Below are 26,146 nucleotides of genomic sequence, written 5' to 3'. Positions count from 1 at the left end.
GAACTGCTGGGCCAGAAATAACATCAGAAAACAGTTTTATACAACATTATCTAAAAACAGCGTAGAAGGATCTTAGATAAAGAAAAGCAAATATAGTTAAATTTTTCTTGAATTTTTGCGTTACTGATCAGACTAACAGATGTGTTTTGAAGTGTCTACATATTCTTTAATGATATGTTGATCTGTAAAATTAGCTTGTTTTCGCTCCGTTACTTGATCCCTTTGGCATCCGGAACTGCTCTGTTTAGGGAAGTTGGCTGTATTAATTTGAAACTCCATACAAATTAAGAAATGTATTAGCTGCAACACGATAGTAGTTGAATGGGCTAAATATTAATACTGTCGATTTCTTGTATTGGGATGATTAGCAGTAAGTTGCCCCAAAAAAAAAGTTCTAAACTCCTACTACTTTAGCTATGATAAGAACTAATTCAAAATAACTAATTACATCAAAATTTCCTTTAACTTGTCATGTAGAAATCAAGTAGTTTTTGTGTTGATCTTGTTGTAGCTTATTAATTCTTAATTACCAGTCATAGTTCAATTCAATTCAATTTTATTTATATAGCACCTATTACAGGTCAAATTGTCTGAAGGTGCTTTACAGAACCCATATGTCTGAACCCCCAGAGCAAGCCCTAAGGTGACAGTGGCAAGAAAAATATCCTTTTAATGGGAAGAAACCTTGAGCAGAACCCAGCTCTTTATGTGGGGGGACCCATCTGCTGCTGGCCGGCAGGTTGAGGGGACAGAAGAGGTGGAGGTGGAGAGGGAAGGGGAGATGGAGGGGAATGTTTAGTGTTTCCTGATTTTGTGTAATCAGAACGCTGTTTGTTAATGAGATGATGGTTTGTCTAACAAGACAGAAGCTGATGTGTGACTCCTGTCAGAAGAAAGGTGTTATGAAAAATGCGACTGAATATAATGCGTCTGATGTATTGTTGCTTGTATTTTCAGAAATTAATTATATCGTCGGTTAATGAAATGTCTTTTGTAGTGACAAATGAACCGTCTTTTTGTCTGAAGCCAGCAGTTATGTGTAATAAATAACAACAGCTGGGGAAGAGAAAGCTGTTTGTCATGAGCATGTATCTCGTCCTGCTGTAGGTGAACATCATCCCAGTGATCGCCAAAGCCGACACCATCAGCAAGAGCGAACTGCACAAGTTCAAGATCAAAATCATGAGTGAGCTGGTCAGCAACGGTGTCCAGATCTACCAGTTCCCCCTGGATGATGAGACCGTAGCAAAGGTCAACACCACCATGAATGTAAGGAAACTACTCCTGTCTTACTCTTAACACCAGGGTCTACAGGTTGAGGTGAAAGTTTCTTGTTTAGAGGTTTTCTGGTTCACTTGTTTGGACCATTCCCGTATCTGTGCAACTGTTTTTATTTTCCTATTTAGTTCAGCTGCAGAATTGAACTTGCTTTGCTTTTGTAAGTGTCAGCAAGGTTTTAAAAATATAACTTAAACATGCAGAAACACTGTATGTGTGGGTGATTGTGCTTGTCTGTTTGGGAGGAAGAACTGCTGAGGGAGTTGATGGAAAGGGCAGCTGTGACTTAGTCAGTGTATAAATGTGCATGTTCTGTCTGAAACACATTCAGTTTTAGATGTACTCTTGTGGATCCAGCTATGTTAGACCTTTGCTTGTAATTTCTTTTCTAATGTATGTATTTCGATTATTTTTGCAGGGTCATTTGCCATTTGCTGTAGTAGGCAGCACAGAGGAAGTCAGCGTTGGCAATAAGATGGTGAAAGCTCGCCAGTATCCATGGGGTGTAGTGCAAGGTAGGAAGAATCATCGTGTGTTTGTATGTTTTTGTAAACTTCAGCAGTATGCTCAGGTTAGGTTACTTTATTTGTTCTGATCAGCAGATCTGGCCTCCATCCTAACTCACATTTAATAAAGAACACAGACAAAAGACAACATAGTACAAAGTGTTCAAGGTTCCAATAATTACTAAAATATCTCAAAATAAATATAAATAAAATTAAATTAAAAGTAAGTGTTGCTTCTGCTCCATCTGTGTAATATTGCAGTGACTTGTTCATCTGAGTGATTGCTGCTGGTTTTATCCTGCATTTGGGACTGAAAACCTTCTTCCACGAGGAAGAAGCTGAAACTTACAATGCACAAGATGTGAACTGTCCATTAAAATTGAGCCAGCCACCGCTGTAACTGCTAGGCAGCCTTCTTCATCATCTAACAACTTGATTTAGTGAGTTTCTGTTCCTAAGGGCTTCCAAAACATGACAATAACGAAAATAATATTGCTGTTACACTGACACATCGGTAAATCAGACCCAAAAAAACACCCTCATCCTGCTTTTAGCATCCTAAAGTACATGATTCAATTTCTTTGGTTGCCACTGCAGACTTTCCATATCGTGGTTTAATTTTTTTTTTTCAAAAGTTCAAAGTTTACAATGTTAGATTTAATATCAGCTTGAGGGGTAACGGTATAATTTGTCTAATGTCTATCTATGTGTGTGTCAGTGGAGAACGAGAATCACTGTGACTTCGTAAAGCTGAGAGAGATGCTGATCTGTGTAAACATGGAGGACCTGAGAGAGCAGACACACACTCGTCACTACGAGCTGTACAGACGCTGCAAACTGGAGGAGATGGGATTCAAAGACACCGACCCAGAATGTAAACCTGTCAGGTGAGCCGTCCACTGACGAACACCGGCATCCGTCCATGCAAAGAAAAATGCACCGCTGACTGACATGACTTACAGCTGACCTGTGGATATACTGTGTGTGTGTGTGTGCATAGTTTGCAGCAGACTTATGAGGCCAAACGTCAGGAGTTCTGGTGGAGCTGCAGAAGAGGGAGGATGAGATGAGGCAGATGTTTGTGCAGAGGGTGAAGGAGAAGGAGGCCGAGCTGAAAGATGCTGAGAGAGAAGTACGCAAACATGCACATAACAAACATGTAAACTGTCACATACACAACTTTTTACTTCAAGAAAAGCTGCAGCCATTGACTCTTTAGCCCGAGGGACGACTTTTGGTTTAACATAAACATAATTGCTTACTGTTGTAATTTCTTTAGTTGATGAAATGTTGCATCAACTAAAGAAATGAAAGTAGCTGTGTAGAGGTAGCTTTCTTAATGGTTTTCCTCTTGACAGAAGTCATTTATTACTGCACTCACTATATTTTTGAATAAATTTAAGCTTTTTTTCTCCTTTCAGGCTGTTGTTTGTTTTTTCTTTTATATTCATGAGGAAATTATATTTATTTTTTATGATATTTTTTCTTTTACTGGATAATTGAAGTATGAAAAACATTCCCTCCCAATAAATAATTTTTTTTCCAATTTCACATTCAACCATCAAAGTGCGACTGTTGTTACGTAATCACGTGTATTGTCGTCTGTATTTGTTTCAGCTTCAGGGCCGTTTTGAGCAACTGAAGCGCCTCCATGCAGATGAGAAAGCGGCTCTGGAGGAAAAGAAGCGCCTTTTCGAAGACGACCAGAGCTCCTTCAGCAAGAGACGAGCTGCTGCTCAGCTCCTGCAGGCCCAGAGCCTCACCGCCAACGGCAAGAAGGACAAAGACCGCAAGAAGTAAGAAGCTTCTCTGAACACTGATGCTTATATCAGACGGAAAAATTCAGAATCCTTAATTTTGCATATTTGTGGGCAGTGATGGTGAAATGAGGTTTGTTGAGTCATCAGTGACTCACTGTTGGAGATTGGACATTGCCTTCTGGTAAAATGAATGTGGGGCAGAAAATTGGATTACCGCATAGATTGGTATACATGAACTCCCAGACTGACAGAAGAACAAACTGCATAAAAGACTAAAATCACAGCTGCATGGGTTATTGGTTTCATGGGAAATTTGCTTACAAAGTCATTGGACCACTGCAAACGGGCGCTTCAGTACATGGTTTGATTTCTTTTATTTTTCTCTCTTTCAGTTCTGGCTTCATGTGAAGACTGATGGCTCTGCAGTACGCTCCACTATGACCAGTGTAACCAGTGACATTCTCGCCACTTCCTTTCCAACCCTTTATGGCCAGTCTCCAACACAAACCAGCAGCAGTGTGTGAGCGCCAGCTTGCTTTGTGCCAAAGTTTATTGACTGCACCCAAGAATCATATGTACACTTGCCTCAGTGGTATTTTTAATCTTCTTTGTAGGTGTTATTCCTCTTTTTTGTAATGGTTTTATATTTATCCTTTCATTTTTATATAAACTTTTATTTTCATCCTTTTTAAACTTTTGTCAGTCTGAGGGACACCTCAGTGGACTGGACCTCACACAGCCTCCTCACTAGATGTAGTTCACAGATCAAAACATTTTGATAGGTACAAACGTTGTGTAAGAGACTTTCTATTTGACTGCCATATGTTTAGTGTCTAATAAGAGCACTCTTAACGCTTTACCACACCAAACAAGACTGTTATTCATTTATATAATTCTTGTCATTCATTCAAGCCCCTTTCAGACTTTAACTTCATAAGTTGAACTTGTTGGCAATTTTAAATGTTTGTCCCAGTGTTTAAATGGTGACAAATTCCCAATTTTTAAAATAAATGTTGCAGTCGCAGTCTGACAGCAATGTGCCTAGGAAGGTTTTCGTCAAAGCTCAAGTTAGAGTTGAGTGCTGGATTAATGGAGTAGCACAAGGTTACTCTTTTATTTTCAATTTACAAAGAAAAAAATAAAGATTCAGTAATCAAAAACACGTCAGATTAACCAATAAAACTGCGTTTCCTGCCATTTTGTTGTGGAGCAAAAGCAGAACTGAAAACCATAATAATCATCACCATCACTCCTAACTTCTCAGCTTTTATTCATATATATGAAAACCCAGCACAGTGCTTGGGATACAGCATGGATTTTTAACTACCGTATATTATATATCTGTATTATGTCACTGTTGGGTAAAAAACAAGCCTCACAAGTGAATAATGTATCACAGAATGGGAACTTTTCAGGGATGATTTGGCAAATGAGAAGCAAAGCTGTAAAGGTTGTTAACAAAGCCTCTGAGAATATCATTCTACTGCAAAATAACTTTTAAAACCCATCACTGTCTAGCAGTGTGACATCAAATACAGATAAAGAGTTGCAGCACAATGCGTAAAGTTTAAATATGTTTAAAATGTTCATCTGAAAAGGGCTCCAGTTGTATCGATAATCATCTCTGATCGTTGTTCAGAGGGATCCAATGCATTTATCATGACAGGGCATTATAATTCCTTATTCAGATATTTTTTGTGCACCTTCTTGATGTTGTAAAGGTTTTATCTGAACATATCAGCATTACAGAAAGCTGCAGCTGCCACGTTGATTCTCCTGAGGTTGTTCCAAACGGAAACAGTTGTTCCTGAACTTTTCACTTCTCTGCTGCTTTTTCACTTCCACAGTTTTCTAGGAGAGCGAGGCTGAGGCTTGGTTTGGGATTTAGGTACATGCTACAGCATATATTTATATATATTTTGTTTTACTTACTCCCTTATTTTTCCTATTGACACAAACAGTTGACGTTTGCAATCCTGTCTGTCTAAAAAAAACAGCTGACTCATGGTATAAAAAATGGAATCATATCGAGTCGGTGTGTTTGTTGAGGGAGCAGAGGGAGGGGGGTGATTTTATGACTGTATTTTTGCATATTTCTATTCACTTTGCTCCGTACTGTAAAATGTTACAGGGCGTGAGACGCTGTGTCATCACTGCTCCACAGTAAACCAGAACACTGTGGTGCTGCTTTCCAGCAAAGTGTGATTTGTAAACCGACTCTCACTCACAATTACTGACACTTTAGTGCCTTATCTGTGTGCAACTTAGAAACACACTATCCACTTACTTATAGATCCAGGGAAACACACTGATGCCTACTGGAGAAAGGCTTGCCTATGACACATTTTTACTACACTTGTATTTAAGGAATAAACAGTGTTATTTGGGTGCTTTTTTTCCCCTTCTTTCTAAATAAATCTTTGTATTTTTGTCATGATATTTTGTGTTTGTTTTAAATGGTCCACTGTTGAAAAGAGTGTGTTTGCGTGCACATTGGTGTCCTGGTTTGGAACTAGCTGGGGATTTGACATTTTGAAACCTGGTTATCATCTCTGTGTACAGTGTTCGGTTTCTGGCCATCTGTTTCCAATCACATCTTGGTTTTCTACCATCTCAGCTGCTGTGTGAATATACAGGGAAAAGCTGTTTACATGCTACATTATTGTTCAGTATTGTGTTCATTTTTCAGGTGCACTTCTGGTATTTTTAAGTGATCTTAACCCTCGTGTCGTCCTGGGGTCAAAATTGACCCGTTTTAAAGTTTGGAGATGTGGAAGAAAATTTATTTTCACAGTGAAATTCTGATGTCCACATTTTCAACATTTTTGGGAAATCTTTGAACATATTTTGGTGGAAAAAAAATGTTTTAAAATATTTCTTTAAGAACATTCACACACAAAAATCAACCAAAATCCAGTGAATTTCACTGGATTTTGGTTGATTTTTTCGTGTGAATGTTCTTAAAGAAACATTTAAAACATTTTTTTTCCACCAAAATATGTTCAAAGATTTCCCAAAAATGTTGAAAATGTGGACATCAGAAGTTTCACTGTGAAAATAAATTTTCTTCCACATCTCCAAACTTTAAAACGGGTCAATTTTGACCCGCAGGACGACACGAGGGTTAAGATCACTTAAAAATACCAGAAGTGCACCTGAAAAATGAACACAATACTGAACAATAATGTAGCATGTAAACAGCTTTTCCCTGTATATTCACACAGCAGCTGAGATGGTAGAAAACCAAGATGTGATTGGAAACAGATGGCCAGAAACCTGAACACTGTACACAGAGATGAATAACCAGGTTTCAAAATGTCAAATCCCCAGCTAGTTCCAAACCAGGACACCAATGTGCACGCAAACACACTCTTTTCAACAGTGGACCATTTAAAACAAACACAAAATATCATGACAAAAATACAAAGATTTATTTAGAAAGAAGGGGAAAAAAAGCACCCAAATAACACTGTTTATTCCTTAAATACAAGTGTAGTAAAAATGTGTCATAGGCAAGCCTTTCTCCAGTAGGCATCAGTGTGTTTCCCTGGATCTATAAGTAAGTGGATAGTGTGTTTCTAAGTTGCACACAGATAAGGCACTAAAGTGTCAGTAATTGTGAGTGAGAGTCGGTTTACAAATCACACTTTGCTGGAAAGCAGCACCACAGTGTTCTGGTTTACTGTGGAGCAGTGATGACACAGCGTCTCACGCCCTGTAACATTTTACAGTACGGAGCAAAGTGAATAGAAATATGCAAAAATACAGTCATAAAATCACCCCCCTCCCTCTGCTCCCTCAACAAACACACCGACTCGATATGATTCCATTTTTTATACCATGAGTCAGCTGTTTTTTTAGACAGACAGGATTGCAAACGTCAACTGTTTGTGTCAATAGGAAAAATAAGGGAGTAAGTAAAACAAAATATATATAAATATATGCTGTAGCATGTACCTAAATCCCAAACCAAGCCTCAGCCTCGCTCTCCTAGAAAACTGTGGAAGTGAAAAAGCAGCAGAGAAGTGAAAAGTTCAGGAACAACTGTTTCCGTTTGGAACAACCTCAGGAGAATCAACGTGGCAGCTGCAGCTTTCTGTAATGCTGATATGTTCAGATAAAACCTTTACAACATCAAGAAGGTGCACAAAAAATATCTGAATAAGGAATTATAATGCCCTGTCATGATAAATGCATTGGATCCCTCTGAACAACGATCAGAGATGATTATCGATACAACTGGAGCCCTTTTCAGATGAACATTTTAAACATATTTAAACTTTACGCATTGTGCTGCAACTCTTTATCTGTATTTGATGTCACACTGCTAGACAGTGATGGGTTTTAAAAGTTATTTTGCAGTAGAATGATATTCTCAGAGGCTTTGTTAACAACCTTTACAGCTTTGCTTCTCATTTGCCAAATCATCCCTGAAAAGTTCCCATTCTGTGATACATTATTCACTTGTGAGGCTTGTTTTTTACCCAACAGTGACATAATACAGATATATAATATACGGTAGTTAAAAATCCATGCTGTATCCCAAGCACTGTGCTGGGTTTTCATATATATGAATAAAAGCTGAGAAGTTAGGAGTGATGGTGATGATTATTATGGTTTTCAGTTCTGCTTTTGCTCCACAACAAAATGGCAGGAAACGCAGTTTTATTGGTTAATCTGACGTGTTTTTGATTACTGAATCTTTATTTTTTTCTTTGTAAATTGAAAATAAAAGAGTAACCTTGTGCTACTCCATTAATCCAGCACTCAACTCTAACTTGAGCTTTGACGAAAACCTTCCTAGGCACATTGCTGTCAGACTGCGACTGCAACATTTATTTTAAAAATTGGGAATTTGTCACCATTTAAACACTGGGACAAACATTTAAAATTGCCAACAAGTTCAACTTATGAAGTTAAAGTCTGAAAGGGGCTTGAATGAATGACAAGAATTATATAAATGAATAACAGTCTTGTTTGGTGTGGTAAAGCGTTAAGAGTGCTCTTATTAGACACTAAACATATGGCAGTCAAATAGAAAGTCTCTTACACAACGTTTGTACCTATCAAAATGTTTTGATCTGTGAACTACATCTAGTGAGGAGGCTGTGTGAGGTCCAGTCCACTGAGGTGTCCCTCAGACTGACAAAAGTTTAAAAAGGATGAAAATAAAAGTTTATATAAAAATGAAAGGATAAATATAAAACCATTACAAAAAAGAGGAATAACACCTACAAAGAAGATTAAAAATACCACTGAGGCAAGTGTACATATGATTCTTGGGTGCAGTCAATAAACTTTGGCACAAAGCAAGCTGGCGCTCACACACTGCTGCTGGTTTGTGTTGGAGACTGGCCATAAAGGGTTGGAAAGGAAGTGGCGAGAATGTCACTGGTTACACTGGTCATAGTGGAGCGTACTGCAGAGCCATCAGTCTTCACATGAAGCCAGAACTGAAAGAGAGAAAAATAAAAGAAATCAAACCATGTACTGAAGCGCCCGTTTGCAGTGGTCCAATGACTTTGTAAGCAAATTTCCCATGAAACCAATAACCCATGCAGCTGTGATTTTAGTCTTTTATGCAGTTTGTTCTTCTGTCAGTCTGGGAGTTCATGTATACCAATCTATGCGGTAATCCAATTTTCTGCCCCACATTCATTTTACCAGAAGGCAATGTCCAATCTCCAACAGTGAGTCACTGATGACTCAACAAACCTCATTTCACCATCACTGCCCACAAATATGCAAAATTAAGGATTCTGAATTTTTCCGTCTGATATAAGCATCAGTGTTCAGAGAAGCTTCTTACTTCTTGCGGTCTTTGTCCTTCTTGCCGTTGGCGGTGAGGCTCTGGGCCTGCAGGAGCTGAGCAGCAGCTCGTCTCTTGCTGAAGGAGCTCTGGTCGTCTTCGAAAAGGCGCTTCTTTTCCTCCAGAGCCGCTTTCTCATCTGCATGGAGGCGCTTCAGTTGCTCAAAACGGCCCTGAAGCTGAAACAAATACAGACGACAATACACGTGATTACGTAACAACAGTCGCACTTTGATGGTTGAATGTGAAATTGGAAAAAAAATTATTTATTGGGAGGGAATGTTTTTCATACTTCAATTATCCAGTAAAAGAAAAAATATCATAAAAAATAAATATAATTTCCTCATGAATATAAAAGAAAAACAAAACAACAGCCTGAAAGGAGAAAAAAGCTTAAATTTATTCAAAAATATAGTGAGTGCAGTAATAAATGACTTCTGTCAAGAGGAAAACCATTAAGAAAGCTACCTCTACACAGCTACTTTCATTTCTTTAGTTGATGCAACATTTCATCAACTAAAGAAATTACAACAGTAAGCAATTATGTTTATGTTAAACCAAAAGTCGTCCCTCGGGCTAAAGAGTCAATGGCTGCAGCTTTTCTTGAAGTAAAAAGTTGTGTATGTGACAGTTTACATGTTTGTTATGTGCATGTTTGCGTACTTCTCTCTCAGCATCTTTCAGCTCGGCCTCCTTCTCCTTCACCCTCTGCACAAACATCTGCCTCATCTCATCCTCCCTCTTCTGCAGCTCCACCAGGAACTCCTGACGTTTGGCCTCATAAGTCTGCTGCAAACTATGCACACACACACACACAGTATATCCACAGGTCAGCTGTAAGTCATGTCAGTCAGCGGTGCATTTTTCTTTGCATGGACGGATGCCGGTGTTCGTCAGTGGACGGCTCACCTGACAGGTTTACATTCTGGGTCGGTGTCTTTGAATCCCATCTCCTCCAGTTTGCAGCGTCTGTACAGCTCGTAGTGACGAGTGTGTGTCTGCTCTCTCAGGTCCTCCATGTTTACACAGATCAGCATCTCTCTCAGCTTTACGAAGTCACAGTGATTCTCGTTCTCCACTGACACACACATAGATAGACATTAGACAAATTATACCGTTACCCCTCAAGCTGATATTAAATCTAACATTGTAAACTTTGAACTTTTGAAAAAAAAAAATTAAACCACGATATGGAAAGTCTGCAGTGGCAACCAAAGAAATTGAATCATGTACTTTAGGATGCTAAAAGCAGGATGAGGGTGTTTTTTTGGGTCTGATTTACCGATGTGTCAGTGTAACAGCAATATTATTTTCGTTATTGTCATGTTTTGGAAGCCCTTAGGAACAGAAACTCACTAAATCAAGTTGTTAGATGATGAAGAAGGCTGCCTAGCAGTTACAGCGGTGGGCTGGCTCAATTTTAATGGACAGTTCACATCTTGTGCATTGTAAGTTTCAGCTTCTTCCTCGTGGAAGAAGGTTTTCAGTCCCAAATGCAGGATAAAACCAGCAGCAATCACTCAGATGAACAAGTCACTGCAATATTACACAGATGGAGCAGAAGCAACACTTACTTTTAATTTAATTTTATTTATATTTATTTTGAGATATTTTAGTAATTATTGGAACCTTGAACACTTTGTACTATGTTGTCTTTTGTCTGTGTTCTTTATTAAATGTGAGTTAGGATGGAGGCCAGATCTGCTGATCAGAACAAATAAAGTAACCTAACCTGAGCATACTGCTGAAGTTGTACAAAAACATACAAACACACGATGATTCTTCCTACCTTGCACTACACCCCATGGATACTGGCGAGCTTTCACCATCTTATTGCCAACGCTGACTTCCTCTGTGCTGCCTACTACAGCAAATGGCAAATGACCCTGCAAAAATAATCGAAATACATACATTAGAAAAGAAATTACAAGCAAAGGTCTAACATAGCTGGATCCACAAGAGTACATCTAAAACTGAATGTGTTTCAGACAGAACATGCACATTTATACACTGACTAAGTCACAGCTGCCCTTTCCATCAACTCCCTCAGCAGTTCTTCCTCCCAAACAGACAAGCACAATCACCCACACATACAGTGTTTCTGCATGTTTAAGTTATATTTTTAAAACCTTGCTGACACTTACAAAAGCAAAGCAAGTTCAATTCTGCAGCTGAACTAAATAGGAAAATAAAAACAGTTGCACAGATACGGGAATGGTCCAAACAAGTGAACCAGAAAACCTCTAAACAAGAAACTTTCACCTCAACCTGTAGACCCTGGTGTTAAGAGTAAGACAGGAGTAGTTTCCTTACATTCATGGTGGTGTTGACCTTTGCTACGGTCTCATCATCCAGGGGGAACTGGTAGATCTGGACACCGTTGCTGACCAGCTCACTCATGATTTTGATCTTGAACTTGTGCAGTTCGCTCTTGCTGATGGTGTCGGCTTTGGCGATCACTGGGATGATGTTCACCTACAGCAGGACGAGATACATGCTCATGACAAACAGCTTTCTCTTCCCCAGCTGTTGTTATTTATTACACATAACTGCTGGCTTCAGACAAAAAGACGGTTCATTTGTCACTACAAAAGACATTTCATTAACCGACGATATAATTAATTTCTGAAAATACAAGCAACAATACATCAGACGCATTATATTCAGTCGCATTTTTCATAACACCTTTCTTCTGACAGGAGTCACACATCAGCTTCTGTCTTGTTAGACAAACCATCATCTCATTAACAAACAGCGTTCTGATTACACAAAATCAGGAAACACTAAACATTCCCCCTCCATCTCCCCTTCCCTCTCCACCTCCACCTCTTCTGTCCCTCTCAACCTGCCGGCCAGCAGCAGATGGGTCCCCCCACATAAAGAGCTGGGTTCTGCTCAAGGTTTCTTCCCATTAAAAGGATATTTTTCTTGCCACTGTCACCTTAGGGCTTGCTCTGGGGGTTCAGACATATGGGTTCTGTAAAGCACCTTCAGACAATTTGACCTGTAATAGGTGCTATATAAATAAAATTGAATTGAATTGAACTATGACTGGTAATTAAGAATTAATAAGCTACAACAAGATCAACACAAAAACTACTTGATTTCTACATGACAAGTTAAAGGAAATTTTGATGTAATTAGTTATTTTGAATTAGTTCTTATCATAGCTAAAGTAGTAGGAGTTTAGAACTTTTTTTTTGGGGCAACTTACTGCTAATCATCCCAATACAAGAAATCGACAGTATTAATATTTAGCCCATTCAACTACTATCGTGTTGCAGCTAATACATTTCTTAATTTGTATGGAGTTTCAAATTAATACAGCCAACTTCCCTAAACAGAGCAGTTCCGGATGCCAAAGGGATCAAGTAACGGAGCGAAAACAAGCTAATTTTACAGATCAACATATCATTAAAGAATATGTAGACACTTCAAAAACACATCTGTTAGTCTGATCAGTAACGCAAAAATTCAAGAAAAATTTAACTATATTTGCTTTTCTTTATCTAAGATCCTTCTACGCTGTTTTTAGATAAGTGTTGTATAAACCATGTTTTCTGATGTTATTTCTGGCCCAGCAGTTCAATCTGCTGTCCAAGGCATCCCACATTCCTGTCTGTCTGTCATCTCGTCAGACCAAAGAGAGGCTTGGAATGAGTTGTTGTCACCAGGCAAGCTTCTGGGCCAGACCACACACCCGTACACACATACAGAACACACGCTGATCCCAGCAGAGAAAACAAAACAATGCTCGGAGATCTGTTCCAACAGCTGTCTGAGTGAGTGACTGTCTATCTGTCACTGCTGCAGAATCAACAATTGGCTCTTTCTGTGTGTATCTGTACAGTGGCACAAAAGGACAACTCGAGTGTGTGTGCGTGAGGTGATTACAGCATTCCACTGCTTTTTCTCGTCCTTTCACACGCAAATCCAGGGTTACTGACACTCCGGAGGAGCGAAAGCGCACAAAAAACACAAAGTCACTACACACAGAGAGCATGGGAAAGTTTCTGACCACTTCAAGAGCAATGGGAGGGGGTTTAGTTGGTTTGATGGTGAACCTTTTCCAACAGTCAGACATAAAAACAACCACAGCACAGTAGCTCAGACAGAAATCCTTGCCGTCTCTCACACGCGTATCGGTTTGTAATCAGTTTTTCATGTCATGTTCATGTCTGATCACTCAGTGCCCCTTGCATTTCTACTAAAAAGCAAAATCTTCCAGTCATTGCTTCTAAGACAGGCATTTATCTTTGTAAATGTTTTATGCAAATTTCTTTTTCTCATTAGCTCACTGAGTAGGCAATTTCAACAATCCCAATTCTGTCATTTTTATGGCAAATTCATCAATCTGTCATTCTGAGCTTTGTCAAACAAAAAGCTTTTGGAACTTCTCCTTAAAAGATTAATGCACTCTCTAATACACAGAAGACATCCATCTTTGGGATGCTTTCATTATACAGCTGATATTGGATGCCAGTATCTCCTAAAGTTTTACTACTTATTCTTTTACTTTTAGGTAAAACAAGTCAGCTTCTAATATAAAGTAATGTAAAGCTGACTCATAAGCTGTCTCTTTTAGCTATCCATTAACATTAAGTCCCTTTCAGACATGTACTCCTTTTCTTTAATCTGATAGCATCTGAAAGTGTTGGCTTTTTGTGTGAATGTGCACCCCGGTCAGTTTTTCATTAAAGTTGTGGCGACAATCTTACTAGGTTTGATCTGGTAACATGTTCATATCATATTAAACATGGCACATATCTGAATTGCATACCGCTGCATTAATGGATAGGCATGCATTGTACTTCACATTAAAAAACTTTACAGAGGGTACAAAAGACACATTTGCTGCTAAAATCAAAAAACACTTCTACCGTTCACTTTACTCAACAATTTCAGAGCTGTTACAAAATGAAATCTCCGGAAAAATAAACCTTTCCTGCATTGAAGACAGGAGCAAGTCAGATTAATGAGATCCCTAATAATAAATGTAGTCTGGGTTTCAACAAACGATTACAGGTCTTGCTTCTAGCTTTTCGAAGGAGTCTTTCCTCTGAGTTTATTAAATACAGGCAGCATGAAACAGCAGCAGGATCCATATGAACATCTCCAAAGGAACAGAATTGTGTGCATTTACACACATGGAACAACAATACTAACTTCATTAATTACTTAGAATAAAAAGTATGCCCCTTATAGCGACAGAATTAGTCAAGATCTAACAGCAACTCACAATGTGTACTTTTCTTAACCTCGGACAGGGGAGCTCTCACACAGAGTCACAGTTTATAAAATGCAGTTAAATGATTTGTTAGGATGGCACAGCAGTTCAGGTTGAGTCCTGAGCTCCTACACAACTGTTAAGATATTTAGGTTTTTCTTGCTGGTAAAGTAGGCGTTAGATTATATCACACCTGGACAGAATTCAGTATTAAAGAAATATCAGTAAACCAGGCTATTTGTTACTTGGACAGTTTGATAATCTTGCTATTACTTTAGACTTAATCTTTTAACGTGTATAATAAATATTGTGGCTCTCTACGTCACTGTGGTAGAGACATCTGAATAAGGCCATGAGGAGCATTCAAGTAAAAGTGACCTATGTCTGAATGAGAGAATGCTGTCTCTTTAACATATGGATGAAGCCAGAAATGTTACGTATCCAATGTCCCAAAAGGGCTTTGAATGGCAAAAACACCTCATCCCTCACTTGTAATCAGTGGCCTATTATTGTTGTAATTTCTCTATCTATTACAAATATTTCCTGTCTTGGATAAACAACAATGCCTTCAAATATTCTACTGTATTTCCAGCATTATATATTAAAGGGAACATTGAAAAGCCACCTGTTGTCCTGACAAAGGTTAACCCTTTAACACACACAAACACCATGGTGTGTCTCCTACCTTGCTGTCTAGTTTCTTCATGGTGACGAGGTCAAGGGATTTCAGTGAATGACCCGAAGGGGAGATGAAGTAAAGGCAGGCATGGACTCGCGAGTCATGGTAGTTGTGAAGAGAGCGCTTGATTTTCAACTCCTCCTGCAGGTAACTCTCAAACTGCCTGTCAATGTAATCCACCACCGGCTGATAGCTACGGGACACACATATAGTGCTGATCAGTGATTTGGGTTTCATGAATTGGAAACACAGATAGTTCACAACACCAGAAAATTAAAAATTCTCACTCTCATTCTTAACAACATTCACCACTGAGAGAAGCATAAATACATCAAGGCAGTCACACTTCTTCACTGTCAATAACACACTCGCTCACCTCTCTTGTTTGTTCATTTGGTCTCCAAAGCCCACAGTGTTGACCACGGTGAGACGTAGCCTGACATTACTCTCCTGAAGGTCATAGGTTTGAGCCCGCAGCTTCACCTGGGGTTCAAAGTGGGATGACTCAAAGTTCTCAAAGTTGGTATTAAATAGGGTGTCCATCAGGGTAGACTTGCCAATACCGGTCTCACCTAGAGCATTAAAAAAAAAATGTGATGCAATCTTTAGTAATGGAACTGTCCAGAGAAACAATATTGCAGTTTGAGCAGCAGTGTGCCTGATAAATGTAGTACTTCTTAAACATCCTTTTCTAAAGTAAGAATGACTGAACTTCCAACCACATTTTGAAAAAGAGAATTGAACAAGCATTCATTTAATCATAATAGAGTTAATTTAACCAAGAATGCCAAGAAGATAAATTTGATATAAAGTTATCACACACTGCCACTGTGATCAACATACATTCTTAGGGGACCAAATGAGCTTTTAGGCTCAGGCAGTCCTAATAAGGGCAGCAAATCGAGGTAGGTCAACTGTGTCTATGTACCCAAGTAAATGCAAAATTAACTTTGCGTGACCGTCTTTGAAATAAACAGTATGTGTAATGCATACATATGTGTGTAACAAGGTACCAATGCAGAGAATATTGAAGCAGAAGCCCTGGCAGATGGACTTGTTGACAAGTTGATCTGGAAGGCTGTCAAAGCCCACATGGCCGGCGAGGGACAGGGGACGGACTCCTTTATCCTGTGGAATGAATTTCACAGAAGAGTCAGTTCACTCTTTAGATACAGCACCTAGTAAATTTCAGTATTGCACTTATTTACAAATGGAACCACACATTCATACATTAAGTGACCAAGTCTCAAGCTCAGTACATTACTATTTTTATAGCAAGTACTTTGGTTTTGTAAAATCTATTTGCTTTGTTGAATTCACAAATGCTGTATAGTTTAATCAGAAAGTCTGTATGGGCATATTAAAAAAAAAAAAGTCAAAATATGCTAAATTAGTAAATCTTTCCCACTGTGCAAAAACAAACTTTAGATCTCTTCAAACAGAGTCTGTGGCTTATAATTTTTCCTTAAACTGGGCTTTCATGTAGGCCTCTTTTCAGCTGTCCTCATCTGAACTATTCAAATATCCTGAGTATCAATAGTCAGCTCTACACTGACCTGGTTAGGAAACAAATTACTGGCATTAAGGAAATTAATCTCACTTTCGGTAACTAAACTCCTTTTTTTGTGGGAAACAAACCCAAAGTGTTTATTTCTGGGCATCCATCTTTGTTGAAGTGCGTCCAACCAAAATTTAATTCAGAAAATAGACATAAATACCAATAAATGGCTGTATGAATGTGTGTACCACAGAGCTATCGTGAACAACTTACTATGTAGCTGACCTACAGTAAAATTTTAACGAACTGAATATTAGTAACTGCAGCACATGTGTGTTTAGGAGTGAAAAATTGAATTATTTTCATAATCTAATAGAGCACGGCTAGTGTTGTGTTAGCCGGTTAGCATCCGCGATGAAAGGTGAAAGATGTAACTGAGAAACTCCTCTAAAAAACAAAGTTAGATACTTAAGTTGATGAGTACCGCTTCATGACGTGGATATATGTCGAGGAAAAGTGCAGATACGCTGTTGAGTTCTACACTGTCTAACTTGTTGAGTTTTGCAGGTTTTCAATAACTTGAAACCATAAAGAAGTTGTCGGCTAGCGAAAGCTAACTTAATGATAGCTCCGGACACTCCCTGCTCAACTGTCAAGAACATTGTCATTTGTCAACCACCAAGGAGAAAAATACTAACCGGCTGCCGAGCAACGTCCGAAGAGGCCATAGTTTTAGACAGAAAATAATATCCCTAATAAAATAAAATAAAAATAACGCAGTAACAATGACGAAGACCAACTTCTTTTTTTTTAGAATCCTGGTCAGGACCGCCTCACTGCGTCTACCGTCGACAACTGGACAGACCGGACCATTCACAACAATGTAGGAATGAGGCGAAGTCTACGCTTGTGCGTAGACTTCGCTTTTAAACGACAATCCTGAATATTCTGGCGACTGTCACGTAAATTTGAATGTTAAACTTTTTTGGAGCACGATATGCACACAATTTTCCAGAAAATGTAGCAAGACATTAATAATTAGCTGCATTAATACAATCCGACACCCCTTCTTTGTATAATGGTACAGCGCAGCTTAATTTTCCCAGTCGCTCCCAGTGTTTATGTTGCGGACTGTCAGAAAAAGTGTAAACCGGAATTGAGCGTAGCTACCATGCTGGTTTCAGACATGAAAAGTCACAGCACACTACGAACATTGACAACATTTTTAACACTGCAATGGTTTACCTGCTTAGTTTACATTTTATATATGAACTTTTACTTCCCAGCAGCAGCTGACCTCATCAACAAGGCCAGAGACCCAAAGTACACACCTCCATGTGTTACAATAATGCACACCTTTAAAAATAGGATTGTTTTTTATCCTTTGCACATTTCAAGTGGTTCACATAACATACAATGTAATCATTTACATTGAAACTTGCAGTGTTACAACAGAAAAGGGGAAACTGCAAACATGTAAGGAACAAAAGTAAAAAAATAATAACAAACGAGAAATACACAGAAACACTGGTGATAGTGTAACGATTCTTCCATATGTGGAAATTCGGGCATTGCATAGATTCCTGTGATGTGGAAAATAATGGTGTTGCACATAATTCCACTTACTGTTTATTGACTAACAAACTTGCCCTTGTAAAAAAAAAAAAAAAAGAAATTCTTTATGAAAAGTTTTCTACTTGTTCGTATTCACTGCTAGTAATAAAATAAAATTAAATATAACACAATATATACAGAAATTTAAAGCTAGAAAGGAATATATAAACACTGTAGTGCAAAATGATAATTGCTATAAACACAGTAGTGCAAATGATAAAACTGATTTTGACACACACATATATGTAATAAAAAAAATTAAAAACCTAATAACATCAATAATATACAACAACAATAATAAAGAATGATAATAAATTGTGAAATACCCTTGTAATGAAATAAATTTATTATGGATAGATAGATAGATAGATAGATAGATAGATAGATAGATAGATAGATAGATAGATAGATAGATAGATAGATAGATAGATAGATAGATAGATAGATAGATAGATAGATAGATAGATAGATGGATAGATGGATAGATAGATAGTGACTTTTTCTGTATTTGTTTTATGGATGTTACACAATATATGGGGTTACCCTAAATAGTCTACTAACAGATTTTTTTGTAACTGTTACATATGTAAATCAGTTATTTGCTGAATACCTGGCCAAAATATATTTACATTTCTCTGCCATATGAAATAAAACCACTGTCTCCAAAATGCCATGGTCAATAACACTAGTCGTTGGAAGTCTGACTTTACGCTGAGCAATGGAACGCAGCATGACTGTCCGTGGAGAGTCGCGACGCCCCCTACCTGTCAGAGCCCGACACTGTCGTCCCCATGGAGGAGAGGAGGAGGCCCGAGGAGAAGATGCTGTCATCGACAAGTGAATGAGCGTCAACATGGGTTCATTTTAACGCGCTCCGGTTTTACCAACACTGTTTCCTCTGCACTCCGCTCGGCCGCTTCGGGATGATGATGGCGTCCCGGTGCACGGAGCAAGCCGTGCACGAGTTCCTGCTGGAGAGAGGAGGGAGGGTCCAACAGATGGAGCTGATCGATCATTTCCTATCACTTCGGGAGGAAAACGACCAGTTAAAGGAAGGGGTGGATCGCGAGGTGCTGAAACGCATCGTTGACAGCGTGGGTTTCGTGAAAGTGGAGGACGGCGTGAAATTTGTGTGTTTGAGCAGTGAAGGCAGCGCGGAGTCGGTGATGCGTTCGGACGCAGACGGCCACGATCACGCGGAGTGTAACGGTAACATCCAGGAGAGACTGGACAACAATTATGTCAACGGCAATCCTGAAAACACACAGCAAACAGGTGAGGGGGACGCAGCTATTGTGATTTTTATTTATTTTTTATCCATCTGATTGTTTTTTTCTCCTGTAACCTAGTGTATGTGTCTATTTCTATCTGTATGTTTCTTTATTTATTTGGTTAGATGTTACTGCCTGGTTGGCCCACTGAGTAGTATCACAACACAGTGAAGTATAAGGGTTTGGCCATTGTTTTGAAGGCCAACACCTACCATCTTGGTAGCAGTGTTAATTTAGACCTATTCCATGCCAAAACCCATAACAAATCAGGTTACTGCTAACCCCAAGAGAAAGAAACACACTTTATTTATTCCTGTGCAGGAAACACCATGTTAAGCTCATGCAACGGCCTGTCCATTTTAACAACATGTATCCGATAAACTGCATGAAACCGTATCATAATTACAAAAAATCAACTCAATGTTCCTACAGGAGCACAAAATCCACAGTCTGCCAGCCTGGACAATGACAAACAGTCAAATGGTAATGAGCAACCTGCAGCCCCCTCCCAGAGCAAGACCTCTGCACCTGGTGGTGGAGGGGAGGTGAAGCTGAGGGACAGGAGGAGGCGAGAGTCGGCCCCAGTTATTGGGATTCCAGATCTGGACCAGGCCCACTCTGGAGGCTCCAACAACCAGCAGATCAGAGGAGCACGCAGGGTGTCCAAAGGGTCCCAGCGGGCCATGCTGACCAGCTGCCTGTCTGAAGACAGCGCACTGGAGGGGCTGGAAGCTATTGGAGATATCAACACACCTAAGGGAAGCCGCAGGAACTTCATAGAGCTGATGATGAGTAGTTCTCCTCAGGTAGGAGGCTGTGCTTCTGTGGTGTGAAATGTTGTTGCATTGTGACTTCAGACAATGCTCTACAGGGCCTAACAATATGATGGCACTGCTTTTCTAAATAATCACCGTATTACATAGTGTGATTGACCAAATCCACCACTTGTTATGTTCTTCCTTTTGCAGGTTCGGAGGTCTATGATCAACCGTGGCTCACGCCTCCGGGATTCCGTGAGGAGCGATGGCGACTCAGCCTCCCTCCTCTCCTCAGCCACTGATGAGGACTGTGCCTCGGTGACCCTGGACCCACTCGAGCACGAGTGGATGCTGTGCGCCTCAGACGGTCTGTGGGAAAGTCTCCAGCCGCTGCTGGCTGTGGAGCCCAGCCTGGTGACCAAGAGAGACTTTGTGACGGGTTTTACCTGCCTCCACTGGGCGGCTAAGCAGGGCAAAGCTGAGCTGCTCTCCCAGCTGCTGGCCTTTGCCAAGGAGAACACTATACCTGTGAACGTAAACGTGAGATCAAGTGCTGGATACACACCACTACACCTGGCTGCCATGCATGGACACACACAGGTGGGTTGCGGGGATGGAGGTGAGAGTGGGGTGTCATGTGTTGCACCTGCTCAGGGAAACAGAGCATAATTACCTACACTGTGTCTGCTCAAGTTGGAATCATCAGTTCAAAAGTTTGTTTCAAGACAAATTAACTGAACTGAAAGAAGCACTTATTGCATTTTTTTTTTTGCTCAATCAGTTAGTATGCATTTGAGACAGCAGAGAATTCAGTCCACACTGAGTGTTTAGTTTCAAAATAGGGTTGAAAAAGCTCCATAGACATTGTGTCCAATCATTGTCTCAACAGCAAAATGTGCATGCAGTGTTTTGGTCTGGATGGAGCTAAACATTGCAGTAGAAAACTTCCAGCATACCTTTTGAACTGATAGCTTAGTCAGCTAGAGTGTAGGATGGAGGTGTTATACTGGGAATCTGCTGATAAATTAATAATACGCCAGCTGGAAGTGTCCTCATTAAAATTATGGGTAATTCATAGAATGATGTTAGAAAAAGCTAAGAAAAAAGTTTATTGCAGTTCTCCTATTTATTGCTGATTTGTCTCTGCCTTAGGTAACAAACATGTTGAAGTTGCAGTCAGGAATGTATGGATTGTGTCAGGATTTTCATATTATAGCTACAGATGTGAAGTATTTTAGTTGAATTTTTGTCACTAAAGCACCAATTTATTCTGACTGAATATCATTAAAAAGAAGGCATCAGAGCCTGACGTTTGTTTGTGATGTGCTGTTTGTCAGGTGGTCCGTGTGCTGCTGTCTGACTGGGAGGCAGACCCTGAAGCTCGAGATTACAGCGGTAGACGAGCCATCCAGTACCTTCCCTCGCCGCTGGCCGCCGGCCTGCAGGAGGAGGGAGTGGTCACCTCACCGGGAGCCGAGTCGGACAGTGAAAACGTGAACGGCAGCAGTGGCGGAGGGCGCGGCTGGAGGTTTCCCAGAGTCCTCCAGGGCAACCTGAACCCGCTGCGGCTGCTGAACCCACCGGCAGAGGCGGCAGAGGAGGCAGCAGGGACCGGGAAGGTTAAGGCTGGCATGCAGAGGAAGACGTCCCTGAGTCGGCTGAACGCCCGGCTGCACCGAGCCACGCGCCACCGAGCCCAGATCATCCACAGCGCCTCCTTCAGGGACACGGGGGAGGTGGGAAGAGGAGAGGACCTACCCAGCAGTCCTCTCCGAACCAGGCCACTGTCCAACCTGTTTGGATAAAGTTACACCACTCAGAGCCAGCGATCATGTTTGGAATTGTAGTTTTCTCACCTTTGTAGTATGACTGGTCAGATGTTTTCATTACAGCAGTTCATAGTACACACTCTAACATCCTAACAAGCAGCTGATTTTAAAGTTTTATTATTATAGGATTTTACAGGAACTACTATAAATGTATGTTTTTGTAGATCTCTAATTTATTTTTATTCCTATTGCGGTTGTTAGACTGTTGTTGATGACGGAGAGGTTTACATAGCATTTTATTTGCCACGGCGATTCATTGATTGAAAGCTGAGCTACAGATCTGTGAAACGATTTAAAACTTGATTTTTGCACGTTGTTTTTCCTATATTTTTTAGAACTGATTTGAGCAGGTAGCAAACATTACACCAAGTATCTTAGTTAAGCAAGTTGCATTAGCGTGATGTTGACACAAATGCAAAAACGACATGCAGCACTGTCATGTTTTCACTTTAGTTTTGGCATTGTGTGGAATTTGAAAAAAGCACTTCGGTTTTCAATCCACACTCTTATCCAAAACGGTGTTTCTGTTTGCAGAGTAATATATTTGTAGAGCTCAGTTTCTGTATTTCAGCCTCCTGTAACTGGATGGTGCTTTTTTTTAACATAATGTGAACAAATGTTTTTATTTTTTAAGTAGCAGATTTTAATATTCAGACAGTTTCAACCACAAATTCTTGTATCGGTGTACAGTCATCATGTTTGCACTTGTCACTTTGAAAATTTTTTAGGTGATTATGGGAAGAAACCGCATGAACGAAAACCATCGTTTTTGGCCCCACATCATTCTCAAAAGTTAAAGCTGTAGATATATAATTAAAGGGGTGATCACATTGTTGCACCTTTAGATACATAGTCTATTTTTTTCCTGTACCTTCCATTTTTGTTCATCAATAAATGGCACCAAAAAGAGAGTAAAAAGGTTAAGAGTTAGTGACACTGATGGGGAGATATTTCCAGAAAACCTTTAGTTTGATCCAGTTATTTATACAAAACACTGATCAGTTTCACATTGAGGCTGTTGTACAGCGTGGAAGCAAAGGGAGCACATAGTTTGTATACATTTTTCTACTGACTACGATGTACCTCAAATTTTCTGAAACTGGTTCACTTATTACATTACTTAAAGTGTGTGTGTGTGTGTGTGTGTGTGTGTGTGTGTGTGTGTGTGTGTGTGTGTGTGTGTGTGTGTGTGTGTGTGTGTGTGTGTGTGTGTGTGTGTGTGTGTGTGTGTGTTTTGGGGTGCTGTAAGTGGCTTTGGCCTCTGGAAGTCAATTGCAGTGTTTAGTGTTTTCTGACATTCAAATCTATATATCTGATTATTTTTCAATTCAAAAATGATTAATAAATATGACACAGATTTACTAGTTCCTGCAGGTCTCATGCAGGATTTTTACTAAAAATCCACAGGGGAAATAGATTCATTAAGGAGAAGTAGTTGAGTTTAGATTGCTTTCAAGACAACCATAGACAGAACGTGGATCAGTTTTACGGTAAATATGCAATCAACTGCATCATATGATATTTTACAGGGTTTATATCTTCCCCTTGTGTCTAAACCTTACAATCATTTGCTCTTAACTCATGTCTGTGTTATTTGTTAATAGTACAGAGTCTATCAGAATGCTGTATGTTTAGCTGATGAGCACAGCAACTTTTAACTGGTTTCCCAAATATGTGAACCTTACTTACTGAAAGACATTTCCTGGATTTCATGAATGTTCCCTTCGTATTTTGTACCTTTCTACTTAAATCACTGGGCCTCATGTAATTGTACGGTTGACCCTTTTAATGTAGAATTGTCATATACAGATGTGCTTTAATGTTACTTTCTAAGCTACATGAGTTGAAGAAATGTAAATACTCTGCACTGTGCAGTTTATATGTCTGTAAATAGTTGTGTCTGTCTTATTTGTGAGATACTGTGAAGTTTTTCTGTGGTGTGAAATCACTGTCAATGAGCCACTCTCAGCGTTCTACTCATTCTTAAATGTGAAATAAAGCAATAATTGTTTGCATAAAACTAAAGTTGGGAACACTAACTGTACTCTCGCAACAAATATAATTAACGCATAGGATAACAGTCCCAGCAGCCAAGCTTCAAGCCAAGATAATAAGAGATCTCATTAAAAAATAAAAACAATCGTGAATACTTCTGTCAAGTTCAGTCAGATTGATCTGAAACAAGCTGTTCCATCGGCTCTTCCTGCTGACACCAAGTGATTGTCCTTGTCTGGTGGTGCTGAATAATTGATGATCTGATCACCCACTGTTCCAGCTCTGCTCCAGCGTTTACAGTATATCCACAACGTCCTGTCCACAAGCTGCCCACATAGCAGCTTTATGTATGCACAGCCAGTTCTCATTCTGCATCTGTGCTGTGTCTCCGTGTGTGATTATATTGTTGCAAAGAGCAAAACTCCCAACAAGATTAATGAAATTCAGAGTGATCTGAACTGAAGTCTACACCGGTCCAGTGTTGTTGTGGTTGGGATGTAAACCAAAGTAACACAATTTCACAACCACAAACTGCAAATAGGAGGTTGTTCCAGGTTTTACCAGTTTATTATGCTCGATGAGATGTGGCAGAGGCCAAGTGCTTTTGATTTTTTGCCTTGTTAGGCGTGTTGTTGAGCCTGTTCGCACCAGCATGTCACTGAGGATAAAAGAAATATGAGAAGCAGAAGGATGTGTATAAGCCATCATATGTGTGAGAAGGATATGGTATGTTTCCAGTCAATGTACTCGGTGCCTGGGACGGAACAGATAACTACAGCTCTGACAATCCTCTTGTGGCACTGATGTTCTTCTGGCACCCTGTCTGGGCCTGTTCTCTTCTACGTGATTACCAGACCTAATCGACCATGTAAAAGCAGGATTACATGTAAACAGTTACTGCAGTTCACGTACAATGTTTTGCTTACATAACAGTCAATGCTTTCAATTCAGAGTATGCTCTTTCGATGCTTCTCTGATATTTCTCTCATCTACAAGTCAGAAAAGATTTATAGAGGTCACAAGTGATGATCTTTTTTTCTGGCCCTGCAGCATCCAAAGTTGCCGTAGGCAGCCGGTCTATTAGTTGACTGCTGATCAGGGCAGAGTGGAGAGACTGTCTGACTGCAGCGACTGACCTACATGCACAGTGAAGGGAGTAATGCCCATTATGTAAATTCCTCTGCCATCTTTTCACGGAAACTGTGCCAACTTTTTTTTGCCTGGGGCCTCCACTGTTGGACTAATCCATGTCCAGCCTATCCACATCTCTTGCTTTCACCCGAATCAGTTACCACAGTGATGATGACATTCACACAAAGCCTGACATGTGACCGACAGTGCCAAATAGGCATCAAGTTAAAAACAAATCTACACAGTCACCCGGGTGTTCTTTTGTCGCACAGAGTGGCAATAAAAAGTATCAAAGTTTTTCATGTTTTATTGTGTTATAGCACTGCATCCAGTTTAACGTGACTTTTGGTCAACATAAAAGTTAACAGGTTTTCTAGAAGTGAGTTACAGAGTGAGCCTGCTGTTGTCATTTCTCTAAATATGTGACTTCTCAAACCAAATGGAGGAACCAGACTGTCGTGATTTTGTGTGTCATATTAAATACAGTAACTGCTTACAAATATAAAGCATATGTGTTACATTGAACTAAAATCTGAATGCAGCATGCAAAGGGCCTTTTTAGTGACTTAGAGAAAAAAGTTTTTAAAAAATGGTGCTTCTGTTGTTGTCATTAGAAAGAGGTAAATTATGGCAATTGTGTACCAAAACTTTTTGAGATGCTCAACCTGTGCCAAATTCTTAACCACTGAGTTCATTGCCTAGTCAGGTGTGGCTTTAAGGAACAATAATGGTCTGACCAGTACAAGACACTCCTTTTACCAGTGACTGGAAAAGTCCACCTTAAAACAGAT

At 39.7% G+C, this 26,146-nt stretch overlaps 3 protein-coding genes across 3 annotated transcripts; 2 read left to right on the top strand and 1 right to left on the bottom strand.

The window, feature by feature from the left end:
- Positions 1-842: 842 nt before the first annotated feature.
- On the top strand, positions 843-5,981 carry LOC129350046 (septin-10-like). The gene is given in 8 exon segments (XM_055015364.1): positions 843-848; positions 1,108-1,269; positions 1,697-1,793; positions 2,503-2,671; positions 2,785-2,819; positions 2,822-2,916; positions 3,402-3,580; positions 3,937-5,981. Coding segments are annotated over 8 exon segments (759 nt in total). The 3' UTR covers positions 3,953-5,981.
- A 972-nt stretch (positions 5,982-6,953) lies between these two features.
- Positions 6,954-17,614, bottom strand: septin10 (septin 10). The gene is made up of 10 exons (XM_023294217.3): positions 17,456-17,614; positions 16,273-16,387; positions 15,636-15,831; positions 15,266-15,452; positions 11,667-11,828; positions 11,143-11,239; positions 10,263-10,431; positions 10,017-10,149; positions 9,354-9,532; positions 6,954-8,997 (listed from the first exon to the last, which is right to left on the bottom strand). The coding sequence occupies exons 1-10, from the start codon at positions 17,483-17,485 to the stop codon at positions 8,982-8,984; spliced, it is 1,284 nt and encodes a 427-aa protein (XP_023149985.1). The 5' UTR covers positions 17,486-17,614; the 3' UTR covers positions 6,954-8,981.
- A 1,529-nt stretch (positions 17,615-19,143) lies between these two features.
- On the top strand, positions 19,144-25,652 carry sowahca (sosondowah ankyrin repeat domain family Ca). The gene is made up of 4 exons (XM_023294216.3): positions 19,144-19,646; positions 20,075-20,448; positions 20,611-21,000; positions 21,738-25,652. Exons 1-4 carry the CDS (start codon positions 19,295-19,297, stop codon positions 22,203-22,205), a joined length of 1,584 nt encoding a protein of 527 aa, XP_023149984.2. The 5' UTR covers positions 19,144-19,294; the 3' UTR covers positions 22,206-25,652.
- The last annotated feature ends 494 nt before the right edge of the window (positions 25,653-26,146 follow it).

This window comes from Amphiprion ocellaris, chromosome 11 (genome assembly GCF_022539595.1).
Source record: "Amphiprion ocellaris isolate individual 3 ecotype Okinawa chromosome 11, ASM2253959v1, whole genome shotgun sequence".
Classification (NCBI taxonomy): Eukaryota; Metazoa; Chordata; class Actinopteri; family Pomacentridae; genus Amphiprion; species Amphiprion ocellaris.
The sequence above is the reverse complement of the archived record's forward strand: the minus strand, read 5'-3'. Positions and strand labels throughout refer to the sequence as shown.

Bases quoted from the DNA above. Each gene is read 5' to 3' on its own strand.
- septin10 (XM_023294217.3), bottom strand. From the start codon at position 17,485: ATGGCCTCTTCGGACGTTGCTCGGCAGCCG. The intron at 11,829-15,265 runs GTAGGAGACACA...GTCCTGCTGTAG, and splicing joins TGAAGAAACTAGACAGCAAG to GTGAACATCATCCCAGTGAT. The intron at 10,432-11,142 runs GTAGGAAGAATC...TGTGTGTGTCAG, and splicing joins TCCATGGGGTGTAGTGCAAG to TGGAGAACGAGAATCACTGT.
- sowahca (XM_023294216.3), top strand. From the start codon at position 19,295: ATGATGATGGCGTCCCGGTGCACGGAGCAAGCCGTGCACGAGTTCCTG. The intron at 20,449-20,610 runs GTAGGAGGCTGT...TTCCTTTTGCAG, and splicing joins TGATGAGTAGTTCTCCTCAG to GTTCGGAGGTCTATGATCAA. The intron at 21,001-21,737 runs GTGGGTTGCGGG...GCTGTTTGTCAG, and splicing joins CCATGCATGGACACACACAG to GTGGTCCGTGTGCTGCTGTC.